The 24,655-nt window shown below is 37.7% G+C and overlaps 1 protein-coding gene across 1 annotated transcript in view; it reads left to right on the top strand.

The window, feature by feature from the left end:
- The window catches only part of LOC113227382 (Down syndrome cell adhesion molecule-like protein Dscam2), a 45,665-nt gene that overhangs the window by 3,755 nt on the left and 17,255 nt on the right, over positions 1–24,655 (top strand). The window contains 18 exon segments of the mRNA XM_026460277.1: positions 695–854; positions 1,934–2,024; positions 2,842–3,223; positions 5,469–5,604; positions 6,735–6,854; positions 8,979–9,155; positions 10,072–10,216; positions 10,512–10,660; positions 10,951–11,119; positions 11,737–11,876; positions 12,137–12,286; positions 13,540–13,630; positions 15,387–15,469; positions 17,606–17,740; positions 20,485–20,637; positions 22,600–22,729; positions 23,094–23,254; positions 24,142–24,321. Coding sequence (XP_026316062.1) covers positions 695–854; positions 1,934–2,024; positions 2,842–3,223; positions 5,469–5,604; positions 6,735–6,854; positions 8,979–9,155; positions 10,072–10,216; positions 10,512–10,660; positions 10,951–11,119; positions 11,737–11,876; positions 12,137–12,286; positions 13,540–13,630; positions 15,387–15,469; positions 17,606–17,740; positions 20,485–20,637; positions 22,600–22,729; positions 23,094–23,254; positions 24,142–24,321 — 2,752 coding nt within the window.

Here is a 24,655-nt window from a genome sequence, read left to right on the forward strand (position 1 = left end):
TATACTCATTTTAGCGAGCAAAGGCTGTTTCACGCGTACACAATATAACCTCGTTACTGTATCTGTTACGTTACAGTTCGATATTGAGTACGTGTACTGATTAGCGAGCTGTAACTGTAACGTGACGTCATCTGCGCGATACAGGTGATTGCGGCTGGTGGTGGTGGAGTGGCGCAGTGGGACGTGAGCACGCGCTTTTCCTTCGTCCCCTTTCCTCAATATGTTGTTGTTGTTGAATTGATTCAAACGTACGTAATAAGCAATTTAAACGCGATACAAAGGCGCGTTTGTGTAGCTTTATAGCTTTATAGCGCATTTGAATCGATACTGACTGACCAACAATCTGCTTTATGACCCTCTAAGACGCGTCTTAAGTGCAGGCCACACCGCGAACGAAGCTAAGCTAACTTAGCTTAGCTCACGTAGTTGCATGCAACCAACTATTTAGCTCCACTATGGATACGTCCGGGAGGTGAAGGGCGGCAGAGTATATATTTTTAGTTAGTGTTAGCTCGGTTAGCTTAGTTCGCGGTGCGAACGGAAGCATCAATGTGAACTAAGCTAGGTTAGCTTAGCTTCGTTCGCGGTGTGGCCTGCGCTTAATATATCTACATCTTGACAGACACAATAGGCAGGAACAATAAATACAAAATTTTTGGAATAGAGTGGAATGTAATTTATATAAAATGTTCCCCATTCCAGGTATGCCCTAGGCCAAATAATGACATCTGACAACACAGTAGTCTCTCAACTGAATATAACCCGGGTAAGGGTCGAAGACGGAGGCTTGTACTCCTGCACGGCGAAGGAAGGAGAACATACTGCCAGTCACGAAAATAGATTGGATGTTTATGGTAAGAAACCAACTGTAGTATTGAATTTATGAACTTACTGTCCTATCTAACCAAATAAACACCCGTTGATAATAAATGGGTGCTCTTTTGCATGATATTCAATCCACTTCATTCTCACTTACTATGATGTTTCTGTCAAGTGACAAAGGAGCTGGCCTGCCTAAAGATTGTTTTCTCGTATTAGCATGTGTGTGTGTGACCATTTATCTACTTCTCCGCTCTCAAAGTAAACTTTGCCTACTAACTTTCACAACACAGGTCAGCTTAGCTTGAAAGTCAGAAGACAGATAACCTTGTCACAATACTAATAAGGCGTAAATTGCATTGTCAACTTAATGCCTCATGGTTTGTTAGCGGCTTATATAAATAGGGTAAGGTTACGTTAGTTGTACCACCGCCTAAGTCCTATTCCAGCGATATATGGTGTCACATGCGTGCGAAGTAATATCTAGTAATATAAATTTTAACTATTTAATTAAGCGAGTAAACAAAAAGATTACAAGAAAACAAGAGATTTTGGGATTGTTCTCTCCCTTCAAAAGAATTATTTGCTTTTAACCACCTTAGACCTTAATACCTGTTTTTAGATTTTAATCGTTATTATGATCTCTTTCTATTAGTACTGTACTATACAGTTTATGACGTCCTGACTGCGGTGTTATTCTAAGTACGACTTAGGTTATAGGTGGTACAAATTAGGCGACCTGGTGACTAAATCGTACCAAAGGTGCTTTTTGAAAATCTTGTCAATGAACGTTTTTGGTATTTTCATTAAAACACATTGATAGTAAAATAAATAAAGATCCCGTAGACGCTGAAAGTTTTGTTTAATTTAAATAACATTAAATATTACAGCGATTTTTTCTTAGGGGGTACGACTAACGCAACCTTATCCTAATTATTATTTTTGGTATCTACTTCAAATGTTTACTCTGTAATAGCATATGAGATAAATTTTGAATTTTAAATAGAGAGGCGGTGTTACCTAACAATGGTTGGCCGGGGTCAAGGATTCAGGTTCAAGTACCAACGAACGATTTTATAATTATTGGCTAAGAACAGGGCTGTTTTGATTTCAGGACCACCATACATAAGAGTGTTACCACCTATAAAAGTACAAAGTGGGGACTCTGTAAATTTGAGATGTCCATTTTACGGTTATCCAATTAGGTAAGAATTTTATTTTTTATTATTATATAAAACAAGGAATAATTTCTAGACTAAGGCAATCACTTCATTTATCTACGTGGAATCAAAGTAGCCTGGACAAAACCTTTACATCCATGCAATAAGATCCGAAAAGAATCTCGTGTCGTTTACCATCAGGCGTACTATTTTCACAGTACTAAGTGATGGGACGAACAAGTCGTGCGCCTGATGGTAAACGACACGTCTTTCCATAACGGTTGCAGTGCCACTGAGACCTTTAAATCGCAAAGATCTGAGGGGCACTGCCACTGCGCCCGTCACCCTGACAAGTTGACAAGTTCCATGTGCCTGTAATTTTACCCTTCAAAACCGGAACACAGTAAGGCTGACATTACCGCTTGGCGGCAGAAATAGTCAAGGTGGCAGTACTTCTCTGGACGAACTCTTTCACAAGGATCTCTACAGCTACTACTTCTTGACTATGAGTGTTTTTCATGTCTTTTTTTCCGTCTTGTTTCCATTTTCGTGCGTGGTAGTCAATTATGGGTTAAAATATAGAATTGTCATTCTAAAGTTCCGGCTACCTTGAAATTAAGCAGTCTTTCATAAGTTTCTCATAGGCGGTGCTTGTAGCAACAAGGTGTTTAAGCCAACAAAGATCTGTAACAAATACATGCAGAAAATTCGTAAAATCTGCTGACTCAGGCAGGACCTCAACTTAACTAAGAGCAGTGACCGCATGACAACAGATACTCGTTCTATTCCAGTCAGACCGACGGAAATTTTCATTATGTTCGATCTTTGTATCAGTAATAATAAAAAGCATTTTCTCTTTCAGCAAAATAGACTGGGAATACAAAGGCAAGACATTAAACCCAAACAACATTTTCCAAACACGATACAAAAGATCTCACATCAAAAGAAAAACTCGTAGAAACGCACCAACGGTCACAATGAGCGGGATCCTTAATATACCAGATGTAACTAAAGAAATTAATGGGGAGGTCTTCACGTGCATTGTAACTAGCCCCTCAGGAGAAATGGCAAGAAGGTCTTTCGACATACAAGTAATTGAAGCGCCGGTACTAGAAGAATTGTTGTTAGGAAATAACCTACAAGAAGGACAGATTGTAAATATCTATTGTAACGTTAGAAGCGGTGATTTGCCGATCCACTTTGAATGGCTAAAGGATGGTAAACGGATTCCTAGTAGCTTAAAAGTAAGTAACAATAAATATATAAAGACGACATCACACACTTTGCTCTGATCGTGAAAGTAAGTAGCTAAAGCACTTGTGTTGTGGAAATCGGGAACAACTAACGACGGTACCACAAACACCCAGATCCGAGACAATATAGAAAAGTTAGTTTTTCTACGCTAATCCTGCACGGGATTTAAGCAGGGACCTCAGAGATGTCACATTTTTGTACGTTTGGTATTCTCACAGAAATAAATCTAGATAGAATGGCGACGTGGGCGGAGCACGCGTGCCCCAATCTTGACATATTAGCAAGATTCCCGAACGCTCTCAGTACGCGTCTGTTGTTGCTACACTGCACATGAAACAAATTCCATTCAAAATGCCATACAGTACTGTTTCTAGCTACCTAAATAAAAGTGCGAGTGTCAGTCGATCAGAACGAGGTATCTTCTTTGACGGTTAACTTAAATCCTGTGCAAAATAATTAAGAAACTTTCATTACAATCACAATATAGCCAAACTCAAATTTCATTGCGTGCTAGACAAAATGCATTCTGCGCTCAGCACTTTACATAGCGAGCAGCCTATAACAAATCGACTTTGACATCAGCTCTCATGCCTCAGGTCGCGGAAAAGCACGTGTAAAGTAGTGATGCAGTAAAGATTTATCGACTAAATGTTGAGTACATAATTATTTTGAAATAAGATAAAAATTATTATTTTTATTGTAACATTTTTAGTAGTCATGATCGTAATGGGCAGTAAAATAAAACATTATCAATTAAAATTTAACAATTACCAACCTGTAATTATCTAATCTACTTACTACCTATTAAAATATAATGTTATTATCACATTGCGTTTTCTTTTCTTATTACGGGTATAACAAATATCAATACCAATACATTTCAACAACATAATGGCGGAGTATGTCTAAAAGATGTCACGATTGATCCCTTTAAAAAATGCAACATCGCCATTTTCTTTTTCTTTCTATCTCTTCTTCAGTTCTATCTACATTTATTTCTGTGTATCTTCTGCTAAAAAGTTAAGAATAGTGACTTATCAGCATACTATTCAACTGCCATTGCAAATTTTTGGTATTATGAATTTCAGTGGTGAGTCGATAGAGTTGTCTACTAATATTTGTCGTTTCTTTCTGTCACAGGAATCTCGTTCAATAATGCACATTAGCAATGATTATTACATAAATGAAATGTTTACCTTATACAATAAACTTTGATTCAGAACTAAAAACAGCGCCTTTGTGAAATTATAATTGACGGAATAAAATACTGGAGTAGAAAACTTAATATTTTTCTTCTTCTTCAAGTGCCTCTCCACTACTGGAGGTTGGCCGGCAATATGGCAAATTTGTCCCTATCCAAGGCCAAACGATACAGTTATACTGCGTTCGTGACTCCGGTCCATTCCCTTATGTTGCGACATTTTGCTTCTTCCAGCACGTCTCTTGCCTTCAACCTTTCCCATCATTATAAGTTGAAGCAGTCGGTATCTATCATGTTGAAACACGTGACCGAGATTCATGATTTTGCTTTTCTTGGTGGTCCGCATTAGCGTGAGGTGTTAATGCACAGGAGTACAGTCTCGTTCATGACTTTCTACATCCAGCTGATATGTAACTTAAGCGGCGGTAGCACCACATCTCGAATGCGTCGAGACGCCGTCTGGTTTCTTCTTTGATGGTCCATGTTTCACTGCCGTAAATCACGATTGGCCAGATATAACAGTGGAGAATCCGGATTCCAAGTTGTATGTAAAGTTTTCGGCAGCACAACACTTTTTTCATTTTCATGAACGACGCTTGGGCGATTTCAATCAGGGTTTTTATTTCCTGCTCCGAGTCCCATGCTCCATTAACCCAAGCGCCAAGATGTACTGCCGGACTGCAGTACACCTGTACTGCCGGACGCTTGAGATATTTACCATCCACTGATATAGTTGGATCCAAGTCAGGACGTTCTGTTCTGTTGTGTTATATTTTTGCGGAAGTAAAATTTTATGCATTATTAAAAGTCATGAACCAAAAATTGTTTTTTGTGGTGTAGGAATATTGTCCTGCAAGGTTGTTAGTATTTTACAAATAACCCTGTATAATGCCACAAGGATTCGAAACGTTCATCTCTCGAAAAAGAACACTAAGATTGATGATGTTGATAAATAATCGTTGTCCCGCGTCTATCTATGCTAATACGAGATGTCCTTAGTTTTCCTAAAACACCCAACAACCTTGATGTTCCAGGTAGCCGAACGTAGTTCAGAACTATTTAGTGCTCTTGTCATCAAGAAAGTTGCACTGGAACATTGCGGTACTTACACTTGTGTGGCTTCTAATCACGTAGCTAAGGTTAACAAGTCCACTGAGCTTTATATTAAAGGTAAGTAAATAATGCTTTTGAGGTTCTACACCAGAAACGGGCTGGGTACCACTGCCCCATCCGTCTCTATTGCAAACCAACACCCCTATAATAAGCAGTGATCAGAATGGGTAGAGCTTTTTTACCCTAAACTTCGAGGAACTGAGTCCGAAAGTGGAAACTACCTTATAACAATTGGTTTGATCGATTCGAAATCGGGAAATCACTTAATTACTGAAAAAAAAATTTTAGAATTATTCCTAAAAATTGGTGGCTGCAACAAAGCGTCGCAAAGTTCAGATAAACACATTCAACCTATGTTGTTGTGTTCCGGACTGAAGGGAAAGCCAGATCAATAACAAACACGGAAGGTTGAAAGTGGTAACCTCCGCCTGTAGACATTTGCGATGCTGAGTTAAATGCGTTGTGAGCCATGGGTACGTCACGTCGTCCACATATTAAACTGGCTATTCCTGACCGTCGTCTTCACCGAATCGTATATTCATTAAGGATTCCATATATTGTGAAACAAAAACCTTGTGGAACACGTTACACACTAACGTACTTGGATGACAAACAATTACGGATGTGATCCGTTTAGTTATTTTGGCTATTTCCACTATGATATGATATTATAAAATGCGAATAAATGTTTTTTAAAGAGACACTATCATTTTTTTGACACGGATCTTAATTAGGATAATGGATAGATAATTTCAAGTGTAATTTGCTTATATCGAGCGGCAATAATGATCGAGAAAAGTCGAGCAAGTAGGCACCTTAAAAGAAACTTATGTACATTCAAACTTTCTAGAGACAGTAGTTTTGGCTGTGTGCATAATGCAACAAGACAATCCAAGAAAAAGTTCTGAGTGACATCGATATGCCGCGTGTACTGAGTTCAACTATATCACAAGTCAGAAATCATATTTTTTTGGTTTTGTTATGGGAGCTCAAACAAACTTCCCTGGTTTTCGGTAAACATTTGAAAAGTTATAACAATATTGTATACAGTGTGACACCATGAACCTTTATACTTGCCATGTCACAGTTGTAACTGTGTTGAAGCCAATATGCAATATCAGACTAATGATACTATAATAGGAGTAAGGTAGATAAAATACACATTTCAAAGGTTGATATTATTTCAGTTGCACCAAAGTGGCTAGAAGAACCATCAAATTCATCTCTCTTGCTGGGAAGAAGAGGTACAGTTTCCTGCAGCGCTAGTGGGTACCCGCAGCCTCAAGTGCATTGGATGAAGAAAGATGGTAAGTCATTCTAATCTACAGAAGCTTCTAATTAGTCTGTTACAGACATTGTATAATTATATGGACGTCGGGTCCGCGCTAATAAGTGTCCGAACTTATAGGGCGTTAAAATCGTATACAGAGCATCATTCACGCTTTAGTCTTCGTTTGTTCGACTGACAGCGAAGCAAGCAAAATTAGACAGTACTGCGATGACATTACAATTTAAATTCAACGTTTTAGCTTTTTCATATTCCTTTACATGTCACTACGTTTGAATAGGTTGACTTGGGACATTTTTTTCGTGGTTTTTGTATTAGACCCGTCGTTCATTTATTTGTAAGTCAATGGTTACAGAGCAAGGATTAACTGACACCATAATCACTACGTTTAACTAGTATATGAGCCACCTTAATTATTCATTTGTAAATTATACGTAGATAAGTATGTATGAGTATGAGGCGCGTTTGGCTGTTCATCGGGGCGTGCTGGTCCCAATCTTAATGTATAATAATGAGTGTTATGTGTGGCCGAAAAAATATAAAAGTAGGAGAAATGCTGCAGAAATGAGAGCTTTGCTGAATATGTGTGGTATTAGTCTTAAAGATAGAATGCCGAACAGTATAGTAAGAGAGCGTTGTGGTATGAGACATGATGTTGTGACCAGGATAGAGAGATGAATGTTGGTAGATTGACGGCACAAATTTATAGAGCGAATGTGGGTGCAAGCGTGGGGAGAGGTAGACCTCAGCGAACATATCTCAATCAAATTGAGGATGTCCTTAAAAAAAGGCCGGGTTAAAAGTACCAAGACTGAACGGGTATGTATGAAGAAATTGATGGGAGTGGAGGACGCTGGTGGGAGACCGGCGTGTTGATATGTACATGTATGTGTATATGTATAAGTTTGTAAGTCAACAGCATGTCAAGATAATAGTTGGTCCAGATGAACAGGGTACTATCTCAAAAACACAGATTTTTCAGGAAAGCAAATTTTAAAGTTTCTTCTTGCATTTTTTTAGCCGCTATTGTTATTTGGTTCTCCTCATCTATATGTGTCTAAACTCATTTAACAGAATTTTCGAATAGTTCTTATTCAGTTCTGTAGATTTGATAAAATCCTGGAATTGTTCAGAGAGATCTTTAATATTACCGTTTTGAAGACTTTTTGAACATAAAATATTTGTGATTCAGAGTTTTAACTAAACTATTCATGCTTAATACTTTTAAATGAAAGAAGAAATAATTTTCAATTCGATAAAACTTTGAGGAACATAGTAGCATCTCAAAAAAATACTCTATACTATAGATTATCATAACAATTCAATGAAAAATTATCCCAGAAAAGGTATTGCCTTGAAATAATCTTCGTTTTAGAAATAAATATTTTTAAAATACATTTACCTTCTAATGAACATATGCTGTATTTTAGTTTTTATACCCTGTTCAACGAACGACGACGTCTTGACGACTGCAGCTTTGCGTGTAATATTGAATACGACTGTGTTGCTTCAGGCTAAAACGTGCAAAAAGTTCAAAGATTTCACGTCCGATCATTATAACACCTTATTCATTAGAAATATCTCGATTATTTTAATAGGATTGCATTTTAAAGTAAACAGTCCAAATTTTTGAGTTGATACCCTGTTCATCCAAGCCAACGATATACATTTTTTTCAAATATCGCCTCCTGGGCAACTGAAAAAGATCTGTCAATGTGTAGCTTGATGTGCTGGAGTCTACACATCCGACATCACCGAGTTTACGCGAAAACGCATTAAGGTTGCGCTTTTGAGGAGCAACCGAGCACGTTTAGAAAGATATCGAAATAGATAGATTCTACAAGATTATGTCAATCAAAACATCAGTATTTCTTCATCCATTAACAATATTTCTTCGAACCTTTTAATATTCATCACCTTTATTGCGGGTATTTTTAAATTATAAAATAGTCTGGATATTGAGGTATAAATATGATGATTGATATGATCAGTGTCGCCCTGAGCCGTGGTCCACGTCCACTTAGTTGCCTTCAGGCCCGCTACTTAGTTTTAGTTTATTTTTAATAGAAATTTCTTCACTATTGAATTATTTCATAATTTTCTAGACTACCCATCTATATATCTTTCATCTCATTCATTACAGCCCTACTTGGCACTTGGCAGCCAGTTCTCGAACTAGCAGGAGGGGGAATCCTTAGTCTTCCAAACGGAACGTTGATCATCGAAGAAGTATCATTAACCGATGAAGGTTTATATTCTTGCAATGTTGAGAATGGTATTGGACAGCCTTTGAGCAAGACGATATGGATGAGTGTCAATAGTAAGTAGTCATATCATTATCTTACTATGCATTGCAACCATTTAATGACACTAGAGCTCCTAAAAGAGTTAGTCCAAGGAATTACTGCCATCATACATAATATCTGCAACAAAGCAGTGATGTAAATATTACTGGATTCTGGTTTTGAAAGGCAAGGCAGTTGGTGAAATTGCAGACACATGAGACTTGTCAAATTTATGTCTATGAGCGACGGGAGCAGTGGCAGTACCCAGGTTTTTGCCATTTAATGGCACTGCAACTGTGATGGATAAGCGTGTCGCTTACCACCAGGTGCACAACTTGTTCGTCTCTTTACTTGGTATCACAAAAAAGTTATCGTTTTTAAAATGTATATAGATAAGCCGAACCATGTTACCAATGAGCGGACGTATTACCAGAGACTGGAAATCGGCAGAATATATTTACCAAAATTTAATACCCACTTTAAAACATCGGAATTACATGCCCATAAGACTTGTCAACTTTACGTCTTAGGGTAACAAACTGGTAATGTCTCTCAGATCTTTGAAATTTTCTAATTAGTCATGGTTATGTTGTAGGAAGGTATGTTGTTTACCACCAGGCGCACGACATGTTCGTGCCGTCAGTTGGTATCATAAAAATAAAAAACCAAACCAAATAAGACTTTAATTGTAAATAATAAGCAGAGATTTCAATAGAATTGCCATGTTCACCACTTTTGGCAGACGTTTTTGCAATCGCAATAGTAAAGCTGCAACCTAACTGCACAGTTCGAAGACCTTGAACACACAAAGACACAGTACATACAGTAAATATAGTTAGCTCCTCTAGAAACGACGCATTGGTTGTGATTAAGTTACCTGGATAAGGTACAACATTATTCTTCAATAAACCCTCATGTTCTAATGCGAATACTTTTGTAAAAACTTTCCAGAACCAGTACACTTCGAGACATCATCTACAAACATAACATCCCGTCTTGGACATTCTATCACGTTAGAGTGTCGGCCATTGGGTGACGATCCCATTAGAGTATCTTGGACACATGATGGGAAATCTATTGACTTTCAAGGTCCCAGGTAAATATGTGCTCTTGAAATCTTGAAAAGTTACGCTTTATTGTTATAGTATACTAAATCGGTGTTTAAGGATCACGCTTAAAATGTTGAGACCCACACGATGAAACTATTTTATAATTAAATATTTCTTCACTGGTTTCACTTCTGATATTAATCTCATGAAACCTTTCGACAAAAAATTACGCCCGTTTTTTTTAATTATATTACAAATTACAAAAAATTATGACCTTCATAAAAATTGCTGTTAATTCCCATTTCCACAAAATCTTAATCGAAACATTACATCTAATTTCAGAATAAAACTCTCCGAATCCAAGACATCACAGGGTCTAATCAGCACTATCAGCATGCAATACACAGAAACAGCTGATGCGGGGTTATACCAATGTCGAGCCAGCAACCCTTATGGATCTGGGGGCTTTAATGTACATCTTACTATACTCGGTAAGCAATGAGATTTAAATAATCTTGTTACGTCGTCGAGCTGGAACATGGAATAAAAGATGGCGTCCCCTTGATATTAGACCAGGATCGTTGTTGTAACTTGGTCATGGATCACATCTTCCATCTTTAGATCGTCACAAGAAAACCTTTCCGCCTGATATTTTTTTTAGAATTCCCAATCAATGCGGTACTTTTCGTTACTGGGTCACCGACTTTCCAAATTCCAAACTCTGGTCATAACAGCTACAACTTCAAATTCACGTAACTGAAGCCAAAATATTCCCTTTCAGAACCTCCAACTCCACCTTCCGAGCTCCGAATCGATGCATTACGTTCTCGAGGCGTCACGATTAGCTGGCGTGACACACTTCGAGCTTATGCCAGATATTACTCCCTTCAGTACACCACTACGCACTACGCGGAAGTCTGGGATCATGCTACTGCTATTAATGTTACAAGGTACTGAATCTTTTAGTTACACTAAAACGTGCAAGTCTCATTGCTGGACACTCGCTATCTTTAGAGTATTGAGCTTTATGGGCTTATTCCTCTTGACTTGGGAGTATTTTTTATGTACTATTCTAAACTTTTATGAACCTATACAGTCCTGCACTACACATTTCTTCACGATTAGCAGCAGTAGAGTTCCTTGTGAAAGAGTTCGTCCAGACAAGTACTGCCTCTTTACTTATTTCTGCTCTAAAGCAGTATTGTAAGCTTTACTGCATTCCGGTTTTGAATGGTAAAGGTGCTGGAGAAAAACAGGTACGTGAGACTTATCAACTTATGACTTAGGGTGACAGGCGCAGTGGCAGTGTGACTCAGATCTTTGTGATTTAAAACTCTGAGTGGCAACTGCTATGGACAGGTGTGTCGCTTAACACCAAGCGTCCTTGTCCAGTCACTTGGTATAATTAAAAAAACTATTTTCTGCAATACAGTCCTGGGCCAATTACCTTCAGTGTCATTAAAAATTGTCGAAATTTCGAATAAATAAGAAATGGAGATACCATTTTAGCATACCTATATGGAGATTCTGTATCCGATATTAATTCGTCGTCTTTTGAAATTCCTAGGAAAGACAATGAAATCCGTCAAGTAATAGATCTGCAGAATCTCAGACCGGCGACTGCGTATGGCGTGAGAGTTGCTACCGGCAATCAAGTTGGAGTCAGTGTCTATACAGCGCCCGTACATTTTACTACTCATGAGGAAGGTAAGCAACGCTCGCTACTTATAGTACATGACAGATTGCTATAACCTCGTAGACATATCCAAATTATGTCGGATTGCTGTGTAACGCCAGCCACGGAAGATTCATTAGCGATTTCGGTAGTACTGCAATATAAAACACCTGGAAATAGGCGGCTAGAAGGACAAGAAAGATTGTGATCCCATTTCCCCGTCGCATAGCACTAATGGAGATATAGTTCTCTAAATATTATACACAATGTTATTTTTTGTCGATGTTTTCAGCTCCATCGTCACCCCCAATGAGCGTGCATGTTGAACCAACAGAGAACCCTGGGGAACTCTACATATCGTGGCTACCACCTGTGAAAGAAACTCACAATGGTGTCATTATGGGTTACCATGTGAAGGCTGTACCTCAGAATGTTGGATCAGGTAGAACCTCCGCAATTTACAATAGTATTAGGCTAAGAACTCATGCAGTGGTTTTCACCCCGCCCGCCGCGGTTGCAAATGTATGCAAAATTTAGCAGCACATTTCACGACGCGTTTTCCGCCCGCAGCGGAGACGGGTGCTCGCGGCGGCCGCGAACCGACCGCGACCGCAGAGGGCGCGGGCGACGCCCGCCAAGCGCGCCGGTTGTGTCTTTCTTTCCGACGCCATTTTGTGATTGATTTTCGATTTGGCAACGCGTGTCAATTTCTCAAGTTATAGATGTTGAAGTCGATCAATTAATTTCCTACCAGTTACCATTTATCTTAAAAGTTCTGAATAAGTAGATATGGTCATCCGAATAAAATTAAAGAATTTGTCTTCTTGTTTTTTTAACTCGTTAATAAAAACAATGAATGATCCGTAACGATTTCTTTCTGGATTCAGAGGATGCGGATGCACCCTGAATCTTTTAGGCCTTCTTCTTTTAATTCTTCGATGAAGTAAGTATAACGCGATAGCTCGTTTTTTATGTGAGTCCATGGCGACGTCTGAGACTTGACTGACGATCTCAATCGATTGTAATTAACCGCGCGTCTTGCGATCCTCTCCCGCCAAGTTTGCGGGCCTTTCTTCAACCGCGGCGGCTACGTGATCGCACAAACCTGCGGTATCGTGAGCGTTGAAATAAAACCGCTTCGTGAGTTCTATCTCTAAATGTCTTCTATGTGAAAATAAAAAAAAATGACTTCGCTTTAGACATTACGTCATTCATATAAAGGCGGCACTTCACGTAGCTGTTCGTATTCGCTATTAGATGTTTGTTGTACTCGGAAATATATTTGACGTATGACAAATATGCAAATACTAGTCTACACATGGAGCTAAATATGGAGTTTAAAAAACCGACCTCAAAAACTCGTGGAATCACATCTATTTGCCAAGTTTTGTTGAAATCCGTTACCGGAAACTGCGCGAAACCGAATTCATTCCGTAGTTTGTCACTCTGAGAGGTGGGATATTTTATTCAAACTTTAATAAGACCAATATTAAGGTACCCTCTTTCCAACAAAAAAGGCATCATCAAAATCGGTTCACGAAACAGAGTGATAGCGGAACATGCACACAAAAAATACAGTCAAATTGAGAACCTCCTCTTTTTTGAAGTCGGTTAATAATTTACAAAGGTGTCGCTAGGACTTATTCTTTAGTTGTACCTGAATTAAAATAACCAATAACGTTGTCTCAATAACAGTTTCCGAGGACTCGGACACAAGAACGGTAAAAATATCACAGCAATCTGGGAAGCAGGAAACTTTGCTCAGTGGATTACTAAAGAACACGAGGTAATTAATTTATAACTAATTTTACTTTATAGGTTGTAACAGTAGTTAGGGCGCGTTCAAATTTGCCGCTGTTAGTCGCGGCGGTAGCGCTGTAGGCGCGCGACGGCCGCGTGGTTGCAGCGCTTCTAGAAATAACCAGCGGCTAATTTGAACGCTCCCTTACTAGGCATTCACAATAAATCGTTAAGGGCCCTGCGTAGGCATCATAATAACTCCTTCAGACCGCTGCTGCGGCAGCCACGGTCCTGCAGTGCGTCTGCCATGTTTGCTGAAGCTCGCATCGACAGATTCATGGCACTCTTACGGAAGAAGAAAACCCTGTGTCGTGGATGCCACGGACACACATAGACTACCAAAAATTATAACCAAACTCACGAGAGAAATGAAAGTAGGCCACACAAATATTACTCCTGGTCCAGGAATCGGACCATAATCGTGCAGCCACGGAGGCAGTTATTTATAGTATTTGTCTCCTTATAATGAATAATACAACGATCGAACACCTAGGAAAAATTCCTTCGATCCTGCCGGATCCGAACCGACATGTCGGCGGATCTCACGTATTGTTCTATGTGCTTGTTGTCGGATCTTTGTATTTGGTTTTCAGCGGCTTTTAACCGTAGCGCCATCTATGAGAAATGTATGAAAGTATTTCGTCACTCAGCTAGGTACCTTTACAGCTACCATCCCTGGATAGAGATGTCGTGTCGCTATTAACTGTAATGAAATTTTTATTGAATGACAGAAAAACATTCACACTAATATAGTATTCAATTATTTTTTGTGAAATTACACCACTTTTTGTTATAATTATTAATACAAAGATCGAACACGTACAAAAAATTCCTTCGATCAGGCCAGACGCTATGCCAACTAAGCCACGGAACGAACCAGTGGACCTCACGAATTTTTCTATGTGCTTGTTGTCGGATCTGCGTATTTGGTTATCAACGACTTTGTAGCCGTAGCGCCATCTATTACATATTCATATTCATTTATTGTTGTCCCTGGACGAACTCTTTCACAAAAAGCTCTGCTGCTACTAAGAAAAAGTTTACGATACGTAACTCTAACACACGTAGGTGTTTTTGAACCACCTAAACAATTGAGGAATGTAGACGTACGAAAAAAGATATCAAATTGATGTTATAATCCGTTGAGAAATACCTAACGGATAAAAGAAATCAGGAAAGCCAAAAGTGTACATGAAGCTAATTCTGCGAAATCGCTCCACTTCTATCAAAGTAACCGTTGAGCATCACATGATTCCCAGGACGTGATTCTTACGTATACTCCATAGACTCCTCCACCCATACCGCAGCAGAGTAGTTGTTAGTTGAAAACCGACTTCAATTGAAAACCAAAATTTAGCAGGTTCCAATACTTAAAGAGAAATTTCCGTATAAAAATTATAAGCAAAGTTACATATTTTATTTTTAAAGTTTTAGACTTTTATTTAGTTTTCAGGACAGTTTATGATCCGGTGAAGTCCTTAGACAATTGGTGTATCGTATATTTTTTGAGTGTTCAATTCCCATGTTATAGTACAGGTTATATATGTATAGTACATCTATTATCTACTAAAAATATAGAATAACATGGTGGTAAAACCATCTCACGTTCAATAATAATTTTAATTACTATTTGTCTTATTATATACTTATACTCGTATACTTTGATATTACGTATATAATTCCAAAAGATGCCACAGCATCAGCATATACAAACTCAACTGAACTAAACAACTGAATTTCAGGTACAGCATATCGATATCAGCTTTCACAAGTGCTGGATCCGGACCGTTCTCTTTGCCTGTTTACCAGGATACTAGAGAAGGAGGTGAGCGTCTTTTTATTACTTACCAAAAGTTGACGTGCTTACACTTTTTCCTTATTATTAGTGCTCGTGTTATTTTTATAAATAACACGGACTTTAAATTGGAAATGATGCTATTTATTTCAACGTTTTCTTTTCTTACTAACCAATTAAGTAAGTTCCATAGTAATAGCAGTACTTTTATTCTCAATGTGTAACAATTGCAAAAATCTAAAAATTATACACGAACTTTGACGTCAAAAGACTATTAGTTTCATATTTGTCATACCGTTTACCAATTAAATTAAATCTCTTAATTCCTTCAAACAAGGTGCAAAATCACTTCTTTAACACCAAGTTACGTTTTTCTCCACTATCCCTTCAATTTATTTTCTGTATTTTCTTTTCCCGTCAAAAGTAAATATATAAGCATGTAATTTTATTATTTATTGTTTTGTACTCAATTAAAAGATCATTGTTTGTACTAATATATTTGTAAATATTTTTGCACGCACACTCAACATAGTGAGAAATAAATGTAGGCCACACAAACATTTATCCCGGCCCGGGAATCAAACCTGTGACCTCAGCGTGGCAGTCCGACATGGTAACCGTTCGGCCACGAAGGCAGTTAGTGTAGAGCATTTATGAAGATATTCTTTGGTAGTGTGTCTGATGCCTAAATTACTTAAATTACTGTTCTTTGCTTGTTAACCGACTTCAAAAAAGGAGAAGATTCTCAATTCGGCTGTATGTTTCTTTTTTTTTTTTGTTGTATGTATATATTATATTACACGACACCTCCGGCATTTGTGAACCGATTTTGATGATTCTTTTTCTTTTGTTGGAAAGAAGGTAATCAATCAGTAATGATCCCATCTAAATTTAAAGAAACTATTCCACCTCTAAGGGTCGTATTCTAGAACTCTACTCAATGCTCAAGTCAGGATTTGAGTATGGTTTAAAGCACTCGAAATCATACTCAAGTCCCTGCCATTAGGGTCGTATTTCCAGTGCAATCCTGACTTGAGCATTGAGTAGAGTTCTAGAATACGACCCTAAGGGTGGGAAACTAGGGAATGAATTACTTTAGAAGTCGGTTTTTTTAGTACTCTGTAAGGGGAAACGGGGCAGTTTGATGCAGGGGGCACATTCATACACTTTATCTACAATATACCTTCAAATATAATATATGTTGTGATAACACAAAAAAAAATAAGCGACACAAATACGAGTGCCACTGTAGTTTTGTTCACTTTACAGGGTTTTATGTTTTAATACGTGGGAAACTAGTGTTTCCAATAACTAGAATTGCATGTGACTTTGAGAGAATATATAAAGATTTTTTTTAATTTTTTTTTTTCTAAACTGGCAAGTGGGGTATTTTTATACACTAGCGAGTGGGCAGTTTGGTACTTATCAAAGTGCTCCTATTAGTTATTTTGTACGAAAAATGTGAAACTGTTTCAACAACTTATTATAAAGAGTGAAGTAGTGACATTTTGCGCTATAGTCAGCTCTTCGTCCTGTATTTCTACTTCCAAGAAGAGGTGCCCTAGAAAGAAGTCTTGATCTAGCAAGTGGTGAGACACATATAGCGTAATACTTTATGAACATTTGATCACCTATTGCTGATAATACGTGGCAACCAGGAATGGCACACTATGTTGATTCACACATCTAAGTGCCCCAGCGATGTATCAAAGTACCCCACAGGTAGGTCAGAATTCGACAATTCCCTTTTTTTTAATCAAAATTTTTCGATTATTCGATGATACTTATGACAGAAAATATTAAATTAATGTTTATTAGTTACATCATCAATTAGGTAGAAAAAATATGCATTATAATTGCATTTATTAGTCCAAAGTTAAAGTTAAGAAAAGTGTACGAATTTGCCCCGCTTCCCCCTACTGATTTATATATAGTGGAAGTATTCCACTATAATGTTGTTATTATTATAATTACAACGTTCGAACGAACTCAAAGAAAAATTCCTGTCCTGATCCGTCTGGACCAGCGATATCTTTCGCCCAACGCGGGTTATCGCTTTCCCGACTGACCTACGAAACTTTCTGTATTGCCACTATAATTTTATGCGCAATACAGTATAATACATTCATACATTAAACACCATACGTAAAATCTTTCCCTTTCCAGCACCAGAGCATGCTCCATCGTCAGTGGAATGCACAGCGGTTTCGTCAACTTCGCTGAGAGTGGGTTGGCAGCCCATCGTTGCCCCCGGCCAGGGCAGTTCTTTGATTGGTTACACCGTACTTTATGCTACCGAAGGCAAGTACTTGAAGTTTAGTATCGATTATTGTTATTGAGATTTTTTGTGCAATAACTCCACTGGTTTTTATTACAATTATTAATACAAAGATTGAAGAACACATAGAAAAACTTTTTCGACCCGATGGTACTTGAACCCACGACCATACTGCATCGTAGTACTCTTACCAGCTGAGCTACGGATGAAGTTATGGAGATGTCGAAATTCTCCTATGTGTTTTTGTTAAAGATCTTTGTACTGTATTTGACATCTAGTGAGAGATTTTAGAACCTTCTTTACCGCAGTCAAAGAGAAAAAAGAGAAAATCTGCCTGACGGATTTTTCTCTATTCTAATTTGAAGAAAATATTTCACCAATTGTGTTTCAAAAAAAGTGACAAATTAGGGGATCAATCTAGTTTATTGAATTTCACCCACTTTCCGTTAACCGATTTCAATAACAAATGGCACATAGAAGTCATATTGAAATAAATTTATCTTTTCTTTATCTTTAATTCGAATGAAAATTAAACACAGCGAAAACGCATGTGCAAATTTCCGAAAAACGTTAAAACGATCTTTTTTTAACTCTTAGGGGCTTTGATCATAATTGAACATGTCAGCCCCATCAGAAAAACAATGCATTAAAATAACACTTACTTAATAGAATCTAAACTGATAAATCAAATATACTAAAAAGGTTAGTCGGAAGAAATCCGAACGAGCGAGCGAGCTTATCCCACAGAGAGATAAGCTCGCCTTTGTACACAAATATTTTAAATTGTTTCTGAAAAATTGTAATTTATTTTGTGGTACAGTAAAGTGTTTAAGTAAATAAATAAATAAAATGAAACACGTATGTGTACACCAATTATGGACGTGGCTTATGCTGAATGAAGTTCTTTTGCGTACGCCACAACCGCAAAAATGACAATACAAAATTTGTAATCGTTATATTTTGTCAGTTTGTCCTGATTTTTTTTGTTTTAATGTATTTTTTACTTTGTTTTGCTTGTCTGTGCTATATATATATATTTTAATATATAAGGGTTGTGGCGTTGCAATAAATGTATATTCTATTTTATTCTAAAAAATAACTACTTTACCAAACGTGAGTACAAAATCGTTGAGGCACTACTTGTTGACTCAGACAAAACGGATTGAAACCACATAACATTAAATGTTCCAAAACCAACCTGTGCAAATAACCGCGCCCTGATAAGTTCCATCCAAACACACTCCGTATAAACAAATGATGTACATTTTCGTGAATTTCACACCCTACGCTATTTGGAGAAAAAAATTTGTTTAATCTGGAGCGAAGCCTATACTCACTAAGCCTATACACGCAGACAATTTGAGCTCTGGTTAATTTTACGTAATCATACCAAGGAACACGAGGAGGCTCACATTTTCCCAGGCACTAATTCGTGCCGCCATCAAATGGTCCAAATCATCGAATAATATCAATACATTTATTTCTTTGTGTTACATTGGTTATAAAGGCGTAACTATAACGAATTTTGAATCAGTATTATGATCCGTCTTGAAGGTTTACATAGTTAATATATAATTTTCATGCAATAACTTGTAAATACACATATTATAATCATGCCGTCGAATTAATCGCAACCTAATACTAATAAAACATAACAACAATAATAGATTTAATAAGTTATCTTATGGTGGTTCCCGGGGTAAGTTGTTCTCACAGTAATAACTTTGCAAGAAAAATATATAGCAATATATGTGAAACATGTCGTTAAAGCGTCAGGTGATGGGCATTCTCGGCAGCCATTTCAGTTACTCCGGCGACGACGGAAGTGTGGCTATGTGCGTGAAGCTGTCAAAACATCACGTAAGTACGTGGCTATGTGCGTGAAGCTGTCAAAACATCACGTGAGTACATTTCTTCTTGTTAAAATTTTTTGGTCTGTCTTTGTTTATTATGGGCCGATTCATACGTAACTTTTCTAAATTGTAGTGACATTAGTAAGGAATCTTATTGTTCGAGTATTTTTTTGATTGATTCTATAACTTTGCCGGTATGTCAGTCTTCGTATAAAAACGTAATTTGGGGCTATAAGTTCCTCTCTCGAGGGGCTGGTTGTTCCTAGGAACACCTTCCCCAATTGATCTGCAATCATTCTTAAAATTTTTATGACCATTTTTCTTTGTTTTAAGGATGCGAAACTACAAATGGGCTCATGTCAAATATTTAGACAATGTGATAGAGTCACTTATGTGTGTCTCAACTGTGATTCAGCTAAATAAGCTATGAATAATATACTGATGAATAAGAATGTAGTTTTTTTTTTAAGTTAGTTGTGCATAATATAAACATTACATACATACAATTATAAAAAAGGTGGTTTTATTTAAGAAAATCCTTGTTATCCTGTGATAATTTAGGCGGAACAATTTGGCTCAAAGGCGGAACAACGCGCCCCAAAGCGGGGCTGAATGTGCCGCTCCGAAATTTGTCAAAAATTAGCCTCTATGAAAAAGACTATTAAGATATTAGTAGAAGTGACTATACTATTACAAAAAGCGATAAACATTTGTTCAATATTTCCACATGTTGAAAATCAAATCCTTCATTTTCAGTTATTTGAAAATCGGAACGTTCAGCCCCGCTCTCCCATAATTTAATAATAAATTCTGTGCAACTATTGTTTCTCCGTATTGCATTACACAATCGTGAAATGCCAAGTCAAGGAGAAAAATCTTCCAAACAGTATATTATCCTGTATTTTTTGTTTCAGAAGGTGCCTGGCACAACCAAACATCTTTGCACACGGAGCTTTATCTGCAAGGGTTGCTTAAATTCACAAACTACAGCATCAAAGTGGCTGGGTTCTCCAACTATGGCGCAGGACCTTATTCCTATCCTATTATCTGTGCCACCTTGCAGGATGGTAAGTTCTTCAAGACCTCGCTCATTTGTAGACATATAAGGTTTGAGAGACCCAGTGAAGTGGTTAGTTCTACCTGCATCTGACTTCAACACATTAACATTTGTGATTCGTTATCATTTGAGCCAAAAGACATCCACTGCACAGAATATAGGCCCAAAAGATTGACACTTCGGCTGGTCTTGCGCTGCTCGCATTCGATTCCCACATTCCCTTTTGTGATCATTTAGTAGCAATACCTTTTAAGTAGCTGTAAGAGTTCGTCCAGAGAAGTACTGCCACCTTATCTATTTCTGCCGTCAAGCAGCTATATAAGTATTACTGCGTTCCTGTTTGAAAATTACAAGCATATAGGACAAGTTAACTTATGTCTCAGAGGGACTAGCGCAGCGATAGTGTCCCACAGATCTTTGCGATTTAAAGCTTCTGAGAGTCTGTGCAATTCTTATGGATAAGCATGTCGTTTACCACCAGGCGCACGACTTGTTCGTACCGTCACTAGGTATTATAAAAAAGAAAATACCATAATAGTGATGAAACATGTCGAATGAGGCACATAATCATTGTAAACCTTGTAGTGACGAACCCGCATTGGGCCAGCGTGAAGGACTATGGCCTAAACGTAATGATGATGATGAATTACCTACATGATTTAATGCCGTCCACTTCTTTCGGTCATCGGTCAATTAGACGCCGCGAAGGTTTTCACCCTTATAATATAGTATAATAAATATAAATGGGATTAAGAAAAAAATTAGTAACGTATAAAGATAGGCTTAATCGATTTCAACTAGATTCGCTTTGCGTGAGACGGCGAGTAGCTGATCTTGTGATGTTGCATAAAATAGTAAATTCCAAATTAGATACTGATATCTTAAGCCATGTTTCACTGAAGGCTACCAATAGGTCTAGCCGAAGGCAACATTTGTTTTCGGTGCCCTCTACTGCAAATAATGTGTCATATAATAGTCCTCTTATACGCCTATGCAGACAGTATAATGTCTTATCTAAAGATCTCGATGTATTCCACCAGAGCACTAACACATTCGTAAAAATTATAAAGAACCATGACTGTACCGTAGCACGCGAACACCTCACAGAGTGAAATATTTTCTTTTAAAGTATATCATTGTTTATAAGACTTGGATAGCCATATATAAATTTTAAATGTTATTTCAATGTTGTGCGCGGTTGTTATTGAGATATGAATTTGTTTGTTTTTGTTATAGTGTTATGGTTTTAGGTGTATTGTATAATTTGTATCTTGTAACTGTGCCAAAATAAATAAATAAATAAATAGTGCAACTCCCGCCTATTCGGCACGTCAATGCCTACATTTCTCTCAGAACGTAGGGTTGTCAATTATTATTTTGGTTATAATTACATGTTGTAAACATCTTTTTTGTAAAAATTAAAGTGGTCATCACAGCATTGTAATTATTATTTCCCAGTATTGAAATAGCTGTTGTTAAATTCAGTACGAGTACAAAATAGAAATATAAAGCACGGTTATGAAATAGTAATGCATAGCAGAACAATTCTGAATTTGAGGCATTCTTTTTAAAACAACACTAAACACAACAATGCCGAGTGAACGCTTTACTTCTATAACGAATGGCGCTTGCGACAATCCACGCTATGCAAGGCGAGTGCATTGTCAGATTGTGCGTATGTGTACGTCCGTACAGGGAGCGTCACGAGCGTGCACATGTACAAGTCGCTCTGCTACGTTTATATGGAGTTACACCACTTGTGTTATTTATTATACTATAGATGTTTCATCAAATCGATGAAACGCTTTGCTTCTACTTTTATTATTAAGCGATACAACGTACATCTACACTTCTCATTTCATCAAATTAGTTTAAGACAAACGCAAAAATATCTTATTTCAAATCCATTGAAGAACCGTGGTGTAACCAAATGGCCCACATATTTATTCTCATCGTTTGATACTGTTTACAGTGCCTGGTCCTCCAGCTGACATCAAAGTTCTTGTGCTCTCGTCCACGTCTCTGCTAATCAGCTGGAAACGCCCAGAGCTTCCCAACGGAGAGATCACGCATTACACTGTTTTCATCAAACCAACTTCAAGGTTACCTCTTACGTTTTCTGCAATATTTCCATTAGAATTCTTCAAACCGTCCCATTTGAACAGTAGCGAATGTTGTCAAACAGAGCATAATTTACATAAACAAAATAATGATGGACTTACAGAACCATGCATTTGTGCGAGAAAATTGAAAGACATATGTCCTTGATATCACTTAAAGCCACAACATGGAAGAAGAAGAAGAAGAAAAAGACAATATGGAAAAGAATCAGTTTCGATCTCAGATGAAAATATTAAAAGGCGTAGACTTTTTTAAATGCCAAGCTAGACAACTCTGTCTAGCAGATAGAATTCGTTCTACTGTAATTCCATAATCCGATTTCTAAAATGACATTTGAACCCACAGTAACGGCCCAGCTCAAACAACCCGCGTTAGCCCCTCCACCACCACAGCAGAAATCAAAGACCTCACCACGGGAAGAACGTATGAAGCCTGGGTGACTGCAAGTACAAAAGCAGGTGAAGGAGCTGCCACTAGAAGGGTTTCTCACACTCCTGCACAACGAGGTAAATAATAACAATGGCCTATATAAACGCTATAAACTGACGTTGCTGAACAATATAATTTTGTTAGAAGCACCGTTAATTTACCGACAACTCGATAAAAAAAACTAATACTAAGCGATATTAGAGCTACGGATTCTGTAATTTGGCTCTTAATGCATGGACATAGAGGTTTTCTCGACTAGCTTAATGCAATCCCGTTTCAATAAATGTGATGACTCCCAAATTTAGTTATAAAACGGTTTGTAAAATTAGAGCTCTTTATAGCCTTAGTGACTCCAAAGCCTTTTTGTTAAGATAGTTCTCTGGACATTTACTAAGGATAAGAATAGAATCTTTCACAAAAGGAGCAAACCATTTATAACAAGACTTGGGAAGATTGTTGACCCTAATCTAGAGACCAGGAGATTCTTTTTTCAGTAATAGATAACACCACGCCCTAATGCATAACGGTTATAGTTCTTTTCGGTTCATGGAATTTTTATACCTTGTGATGTGGCGGCCACATTTTGCAGTTCATTCATTGCGATTGGAGTGAATACAAAGGCATTTTATGTGGCACCTTACTGTAGTTTTACATATAGTGGAAGGTTAAATTATTTCATATTAATTTTACTTGACCAATGAAGAAAACTCCTAGCCCTCAGTTGCTACCTCTTTTCAATTACCGTGTCCCGTCGAGACTATCCCATCACCACATCGCGCCTCTCTGTAATCCGTCAAGACGCACTGTCTTAGACAAACTCACCTGTACCCACACTGTCCAATCTGCTCAATCAAATCAGTCACCATTGTGATACATATTTCACTTGGCAAGTACCGCGTGCTTGTTCTCAGCAGTTGTTAAAAATTCTTCTTCTTATTACTACCTCTTTCTCCTGTTATTCCAGTGGTCGCCGGAGTAGCGTCACTTGGAGGTACAATATCAGTAGGTGTGGGCAGCTCCCTACTGCTCGTCTGCCAGTGTGTAGGCGTCCCACCTCCAAGGACCATCTGGTACCACAAGAACAACATCATAACTCATCATCCCAGGTTCACTAGGAACCATGATGACAGCCTGCTTATTAACAGTAAGTACCCAAAGCCTAACTGGACAACGCTTATGTCGTATGTAAGATGTCCTTGATTAAATTCTCAACCTAAGAACTTCATCACTGAGTCGAATCTAGTGTGATTTAGATTACCAATTATCTTCACTTCCTTTAACTGTAAATGAAACGTGCTTTTCAAGGAAAGAATTATAAAACTCTTCAAAATTCTGACTAACTTAACTGAAGAACATGTACAAAATCACTTATACATGATAATAAGGCAACAGATGTGTGTCAGGATCAAGTGGATGGCTGTTGTCTCTTCCTACCCCGATGGGAAATTGATGATGTGTAATTGTATGTATGTATGTAT

This window comes from Hyposmocoma kahamanoa, unplaced genomic scaffold (genome assembly GCF_003589595.1).
Source record: "Hyposmocoma kahamanoa isolate Upper Pololo Valley unplaced genomic scaffold, ASM358959v1 210, whole genome shotgun sequence".
Taxonomy (NCBI): Eukaryota; Metazoa; Arthropoda; class Insecta; order Lepidoptera; family Cosmopterigidae; genus Hyposmocoma; species Hyposmocoma kahamanoa.